Source organism: Trachymyrmex septentrionalis, unplaced genomic scaffold, assembly GCF_001594115.1.
Source record: "Trachymyrmex septentrionalis isolate Tsep2-gDNA-1 unplaced genomic scaffold, Tsep1.0 scaffold116, whole genome shotgun sequence".
NCBI lineage: Eukaryota > Metazoa > Arthropoda > Insecta > Hymenoptera > Formicidae > Trachymyrmex > Trachymyrmex septentrionalis.
Window position 1 is genome coordinate 168,009 of NW_017304289.1, and position 7,946 is coordinate 175,954.

Below are 7,946 nucleotides of genomic sequence, written 5' to 3' on the forward strand. Positions count from 1 at the left end.
ATATATATATATATATATATATATATAGAGTGCAATTATTTATTTTGCCGCCGAGTTTACATCCGGGTTTCATTTCATTAAATTTCACAACACTCTTCTGAAACCGAAGTATAATAGAGAGAAGAGAAGAAACGAAAGAGGATGAAAAAAAAAGGGAACTTTGATATGACAATTCAATTATTTAATCTTGCAATTTCCACGGCGATTAAAATAGCCTGCATTTTTTCCGTATCCCTCTCGTTCACCGTTGGAGACTGCAATGTGCTCGCTACTCGTACGATAATATGCCGAAGAGATTGTGTGCCTAGATGCCGCGTGTCGTTCGCAGGGAAAAAGTGACGTGATAGTGGGAAATGTATCGGCCTTACTTTTTCCTAGCTTCTCGCGCTTGACGCGCGCTGGAGAATACACGATACCGCTGGTACCGCGACTTTCGAACCTTCACCAGCAGATCGCCCACGAATGCCTTCATGTTTTTGGTAGGTGCCAATTTCATCGTCTCCATCAGAAGTCTAACGTTTACGGTATGTCGCTTTAAAGTTTTATATCACACATACGTATATCATCGATCAAGTCTCGGCTATCAATTTTCTGACATTATCGAAAGTGCGAGTGACGTTAAAATACCGCACGAAAGTAATCTTTGATATTTTAAAACGACTTTACTACCTAAAAGTGGGAAATAGCAAAATATGGGAGTGTCTCGAAATAAACGTCTGCGTCTCCGCAGACTTTTTTTGGGATTCTCTTTAATAATGTAATATTATTTAAAGATATATTTTTAACTGAAGTTTCTTATCGAGAGACGAGTTCTTCGGCATCGGGGAAATGGATGTGCACCTTCTCTTGGGCAACGCCAGATCGACGATACGCTTCGTGCTCTCCGCTGCGAGCGTCTTCGGGTGAATGCGCGGGAAAAGGGGCGGCGCCGCTCTGCGCGATAATAAATTTTCTAGAGGACCCGCGATAACCTGACGAGTACAAGAGCGGACGACTGTGCACTTACGCGGGATCGTATTTCTTGGTTACGAATTTCGGCTGCGCCATAACCCGGATGCGCCTCGAGGCGCGGCTCCTCAGAATCGCGCGCCGCCGTACTGTAAAAGGTTTCGCCTGCGAAAGTACATATATATATGTCAATATAAGTATCCGAGAAAAGACACAAAGACACCCCCCCCTCCCCCCTCCCCCTTCCCCTTTTAGCGCACGCGAACGCCGCTCTCGAGCATCTGCTCCATCGATCGTTTTCAACTGAACGTTTTTCCAGAAAAAAAAAAAAAAAACCTTCCCTCCGTCTCTCATAACGACCGTTTGATTTCACGTTGCAGGATATCTCAATTTGTGTTTAACGCCCTTAAATATTCGGAACAGGTGACGTCTCTCGCTTTGACTTTCCCATTTCATCGCGGTCTCAATCGGCGAAATTCGAATTCACTTGAGAAAGAAACCGCCGTGAAAAAGTCCCAGCGTAAAAAAGGAGCACGGATCGTGGTACCCTTTAATAAACTCCCAGAGCGACGGATGTAGACGCGAGTGACGTTATCCGAGAGCGGATATGTCCCAATCTCTTCGAGTACACGTATTAAAGGGAGATAATAAGAGTTTCCCTTTACAAAAGACGTTCTCGCCCTGTTCCGGGATAAATGAGGGAAATAGACGTGTGTAGATACCAGGACGTTTGGATCGCGTCTGCGAAGTCTTCTCCAGTTAGGACGCGCTAATAGCGCGATGTGCTCCGCGCGCGATAAATGAGCTTGGGCGTATTTAACTCTTTGCGAGGGCATCTTACACCGCCGCCTCCTCTCTCTCTCTCTCTCTCTCTCTCTCTCTCTCGCCTCCCGGTTTTCTCGACCGTCGGTTTTTCCCAGCCCCCGGCACCGCGATGAGCAGGCGTTTCCGGTATGCTTAATTATTAAATTATACTCGCGTAGCTCTAACGATCCCCGAGCGAAAAAAACAGTGCATTTAACGCGAGAGAGAGAGCCGCGGGAGAGATGTACCGAAAATTAACTCGACACACTTTCGCGGTTAACGCCGTAATTTTTTCACCACCATTGAAGCGGACGTTCCACGAGGAAATTTTGTGTCCGGGATTCGGACGGCGCGTGACAGAGAGATTGGGAAACTGAACAAAATACGAGCGGGTCGAACAAGCTCGAAATTTAATTTCACACCGCAGCTTTCAAGGCTGTCGGCATTTCACGCGGGTCCTTCAGCGTTATGCGAATATTCTTCTGAAGGCTGGCCTACTCCACGACGAATACATTCATTCCATCAAGCTGGGGGACCACCGCGGCGAGGGCAGGGGAGGGCGGTGGAGGAGGAGAAGGGGCGTGGGGGGGGCGGAGAGGTGGGTCACATCATCGCGAATAACTACGTGTATAACTACGTGACAATGTTCTAATTCTGCATGACAACGCAGTAAAATTCGTCGCGTAAACGCGCCCGCGCGCGCATTTGCATTCGCCGAATATCTGACAAACTCCAAATCACCGGAGAAATCTGCCGTAATAAAGTTCCGCCGGTGTGTATGACAAATTAACTGACGCGTCAGTGATTTTCGTGCGTGAAATATAGAGTTTTCGTGAAAATATATACGCGCTTACCCGGCGCGCAATTGAATGAAGTTAGCCCCGCTCTCGCTCGGTCGCGCCGCTTAAAAATGCATACGGGAAGATTGAAAGATGCCGAGAGGGATGGGAAAACAAGGCCGGCTAGCCGCATTATGCGCTCTTAATGCACGACGGGAAGAGTCGAGAGGCTCGTAATTCACGAGCAGACGGCCGAAGAATGAGAAGAAGATGTGTAATTCTCCGGCCCGCGCGCTCCGGATCGAGCTCTCGACTCTTCGTAATGCGGATAAAAGTTTATCCAATGGAGATCTTTTTAGGTGACCTATTGGTTTTATTCGTATCGAATCGTTCATGAGAACGCACGAGCCGTTCACGGAGGGACTTTCGTCCTTTTCTTCCTTCTCCTTTTTCTTCTTTTCTTCTTCGCTTCTGGCGTCTTCCCTTATTGCTATCCTCCTAGTTTCGATTCGTTTCCGTTTCCCTCTGGCTCCGAAACTGACCCCCCCCCCCCCCTCTCTCTCTCTCTCTCTCTCTCTCTCTCTCTCTCTCCCCCCTCTTTCTCCATCTTGTCCTTCCTTCTTCCCCCCCTCCCCCCATCTCTCTCTCTCTCTCTCTCTCTCTCTCTCTCTCTCTCTCTCTCTCTCTCTCTCTGTCAACCCCGCATGGGAAATCTCAAATACGAGTCTGTTTACCTGGCACTTGAAATCCCGGTGGATATCGATGATAAGATTTCGCCCTCGCCCTCGCCCTACACCACTCCGCGTCACGTTTCCTACGACCCTCCCTCCTCCTCCTCCTCCTTTCCCATCCCTTTCATGACACAATTCTCCGTTTAGATTATGCAATTTGTATTGCGCGTGTTAACTACCTTTGCGGTCTGACCGTTGCGAGCGCAATAATAGCTCTCGCCGTATCAGGTTCTCGCTGGAACTTCCCTCGAGAACGACGAATTCGTTCTGGAAATGTACGACCTGGTATGATTACGGTACGATTGATCTCACGATGTCTTACGCGACATTATTAGGAACAATTAAGTCTTTCTGCATGCGCGGAGAAGCAGGGATTCCGTTTACATTAAGCAGCAATGAATTGAGTCACGAGGTCTTCTGTTTCAAGAGGACGAATTCCGTCAGTCATGTCATGGTTTCGATCGCTACAAGGAATCGCTAAATGGAATATTAAAGACAAATTAAATATCACGTCTTTAATTATTTATTTATTCCGCTAATATTTGCGTATTTCTTCATTTCAAGTGATAAAAAGGGAAATCGTTTTTTTTCCCCCGGAATTAAGGACAAGCCGAAGTTGAAATAAAAATAAATTTTTCAATGAATTTTTCAAATCTCTTATTTTCAATTTTACGTTTTGAAATAATTCATAAATAAAACATGGATTTTTCTTCGAATAAATCAAAACTCGGTGCCTTAAAACGGTATACATTTTTTTCTTAGAAATAAATCGTGATGTTTTATGGCCGATGCGTTTTAACCATGGTTTGTGCGCAAATTAATTTAACGGAGTGCAAGCGAAGTGAAAAACTCAGGATCAGAGTCTACCCAGCTGCTTTTATCGTAACGTTCGTATAAAACGCAATACACGTGTACGATATTCTTTTTAATAGTACAACTTCCCCCTATACTATTTCTTTCATGTTTTTTTGATAAAAGTACCGAGCGTAATCATTTTCTCGATCTTTTTTTTTCGGAATTCCCTTGATTAGATGTTACACGCGATGCGATGATAAGCGCGGATGCGTCAACCTGGGCGGAAATGTTGTTTTACAAAATCCGGTAGAGCTGAAATTTCGACTCCGGGAATATTCGTCCATGGTGCGGATGGAATTGGGATTTGTCGGATTTGTGGATGCTCCGCATTGCGCTACGGAGTTACGGATATCCGGATTTTTCAATATAGCAGGTAATCTCAATCACATTCTCCCTCTCTTTCTCTTTCTACTTTCACTCCATCTCTCTCTCTCTCTCTCTCTCTCTCTCTCTCTCTCTCTCTCTCTTCATGACATATCGCGACGTACATGTCGCAAACCGTATTAATTTGCTCTGGAATATTTGCCATCACTGCCGTTCGAAATTTTATAATGGAACATGTACCAATCTGGATATATGCAACGCTCTATTTTTCTCATCGCTTGGTCGTCCTATGACTTTTTTCTTTCTACTTCACTCCCGCGTTAGAATAGAGATAATATACTCAATGGAAATTCCGCAGTTAATGCTAATAATGGTTTCCTCGCGTTTCGTTTGATTGGCGGGAAACGTATTAAAGTGGGTCAAGGAAGAAAGCGCTTCGGTATTCGCACAACATCGATTTGATCGCGACATCCTTTTATAAGCTATGAAAAAATTCAAGCACTCTAAAAAATATTGGTATGGATTTAACACTGTGCACTGTCTCTACGCAGTATTATAATCAGTCTATACTTTAAATCATAGTTTCTCAATCCTTTTAGACTCATATCGCCCCCTTTCTAAGTTTTTTTTTTCGTTCAACGCCTCCTTTGCGGATAAACTGGTAAATCGGGTGATCGGCAAACTATCTCTAGATATGGCAACAAAAAGCAAATTACACGGGAACAAATAAAAAATATTATTCACGCAGCGCGGTGCGTCGCGCTCTATTAACGAACCTGACAAAAACATGCACAGATGCATTTATTTCAATCATTCCGTACAAGAAAACATTAGAGTGTTAGAGAAAAATTGCACATAATACAACAAATCTTACATATCGTACAACTTAAAATCAATACGTATAGAAAATTGATTGACATATTTGATTCTTATATAAATGCGTAACTGTAATATTTGTATAATTAAGTGAATGTTTAAGTGTTTGTTTAGAAAATATTTAATTAAATTTCTCTGGCGTGTCTTCTTTTTTCCCACTTGCTCCTTAATTAGAGAGCCTCGCAGGGAGAGAGTGGGAAATTGTATCCCGTGAATACCCACGTCCAATCAGAAGAGAGGGGGGAGGATGTCACGTGATCAGTCTTCTCCAATCTTTTCCAAGCCTATGGAGTAAGGCATGGAACTCTCTTCTAGAGTTTTAATGGCTGAGATCGTGAAAGAGTAAAAATCGGAGCGTCAAATTAGCTATATTTCGAATATATTATAACAATGGATTACACGCTCAAAAAAAAACGGAGCACGTCTTATTTCGCTCTCTCTAAGCCGATTCTCTCGATCTCACGTATTCGCCCTCGAAACTTTTACGAATGCCAAATATTATTTCGCATAACCTTATTTAAAAATTTGAACGATCTGTTATCCGCTGCTGAGTAACTATTTAAATAATAAATTATTAACGAATTAACATTAACCAGAGGAATCGGAGCACCAATTTCGTATATCACAATTTTATAAGCCTCTGTTTACTCTCGCGATAATAACAGGCACTTCGAGACTGTCGAAAGAAAGATTTTAAAAGGTTATTTTCTTGTGGTGTTGCGACCGGATTTCGTGTATAGCCGTTTCGAAACGTTGAGTGTGAATGTATGTGTCGACGAATGCCGTGAAGAACGGGCATCTGTAATGACGTAATCAGGAGCTTTTATGCTCACCGAGGAAACAGGTTACGTGCAGTTTGTCATTTCTCTCGCCTGTGAGGGAGAAAATCCCCTCTCTATCCTTAACACTCTCTTATTTAGGACCCCCTGTTAGCAACGCCTCCCTTGGTATTTTTTCACCGTTCACCGAGGGGGCTGATGATATCTTGAGAAGTAAATATTTCTGCGAAACATATGTTCCCAACGTGGGGAACATATGTTTCGCAGAAATGTTTACTTTTCAAGATATTTAAAGGATCAGGGTCACTTTTTGAACACCTTGTATAATTCTCATTATGTTAATATTAACCACATCACCATGGTGTGGATTAAAAACTCCTGGTGTCCATATCAAAAACATTATGATGTGGATTATGATAAAAATATGATAACATTATGATTGAAATTTGTGATGTTAAATCTATAAATCGTATTAATATTAACACCAACGTGAGAATTAATAGACATCGGATGGTGTTAAATTCATATTGATATTTTTTCAGAGTCAAAAAAAAAAAATGAGAAAAATTAACGATACCCTACCGGCGGTAAGAAGAGAAAAATTATTTGCGGAGAGAATAAATTTGTTGATGCGACGATTAATTTATCTGCCCGTTCAAATTATCCATTCATTTCAACGGCATGTGATAATTATTAAGGTGTCATATACATTGAAAGGAGGGCGTGAAAAGAGCAGCAGTTCGCGCAGAATACCGTGAAATCCTCTAGACTTTCTCTCCCTCTCGCTCCCTTTTTCTTTGCCTCTTAACCGTGCAAGCTCGATGGTCGAACTCGAAAAACTTAGAGGATGACCCCATTCGTCGTTGGAACCAACGCGGAAGATACGACGAGCGGAGAAAAGTTATCTCGCATCTGCGATCGTGGAAATGGAGCGAGGAACGCGCGTTTTTCCTGCCTCCTTCATTCCGGGATGTCGAATGGCATAATTTAGTCGCAATTGCCGTAGTTCATAGGGTGGGTGAAATCGTCCGACTTCATTCGCGCGAAATCATATCGGCGCGCTCGGAGAGAGAGAGAGAGAGAGAGAGAGAGAGAGAGAGAGAGAGAGAGAGAGAGAGATTTTTACACCTACGTTATTCAGCGAGCGTAACGTAGCGAACCTGCCCTCTTTCCCCTTCGTTGCGAAGCAGCAAGCGAAGTCATTTGTATCTCTCCACGTTTCGTTAGCGACGTATAATTTCTTCGTTCAATCGCTCGACCTAAAATTCTATTCTTCCGAATGTGTACCTTTCCCGTTTGTTATATTTTTATATATATATTTATTTTCATTATTTTTAGTCCGCACAAATTCAATGTGTCATACACATATATACATTATGTATCTACTTAAATCTGTGGATTGAAGTAAACGGAAATGCGATGTAATGATTAATTTCCTGTATAAAACTACCGTGTTCATTGAATAAATGCATTTGCCCTATTTTTCTAGCAAACGGTATGAGAAAAAAAGGGAAGGGAGAAAGAGAGAGATGAGAGAGAGAGAGAGAGAGAGAGAGAGGCTGTAGATTTATTTAGATGGGTTAGCGGTTGCGTGGGGTATCTGTAAGAATATATACCTCATAAACATTTCAGTTTAACTCATCGTATTAAAAATTCTCTTACCGAAGGATATCAAACTTTTACATTTACTCTGGCAAATCAAATATGTCAGCTAAGCGCATTTTACATCTCCGCGACGTACGAAATTACGCATTTGAAATAAATATATATTTTCTCTTTAATATAAACAGAACCAATTTTTTTATTCGTTCTTTTATTAAACTTTTAAATAACTCTTCGTTTTATATATA

The 7,946-nt window shown here is 42.3% G+C and overlaps 1 protein-coding gene across 3 annotated transcripts in view; it reads right to left on the reverse strand.

Moving 5' to 3' along the window:
* Positions 1 to 7,946, reverse strand: part of LOC108754101 (testicular haploid expressed gene protein-like) — a 14,068-nt gene that overhangs the window by 5,027 nt on the left and 1,095 nt on the right. The window contains exons 1-5 of one of the 3 annotated variants that reach the window (XM_018496170.1): positions 3,086 to 3,120; positions 1,671 to 1,806; positions 1,007 to 1,113; positions 841 to 933; positions 369 to 512 (exon numbers count right to left, since the gene is read on the reverse strand). In XM_018496170.1, coding sequence (XP_018351672.1) covers positions 369 to 512; positions 841 to 933; positions 1,007 to 1,113; positions 1,671 to 1,784 — 458 coding nt within the window. In that variant the 5' untranslated portion in view covers positions 1,785 to 1,806; positions 3,086 to 3,120. Of the gene's footprint in view, positions 1 to 368; positions 513 to 840; positions 934 to 1,006; positions 1,114 to 1,670; positions 2,137 to 3,085; positions 3,121 to 7,946 lie in introns of those variants that run through there. The other 2 variants (XR_001939690.1, XM_018496161.1) reach the window with 2 other exon arrangements.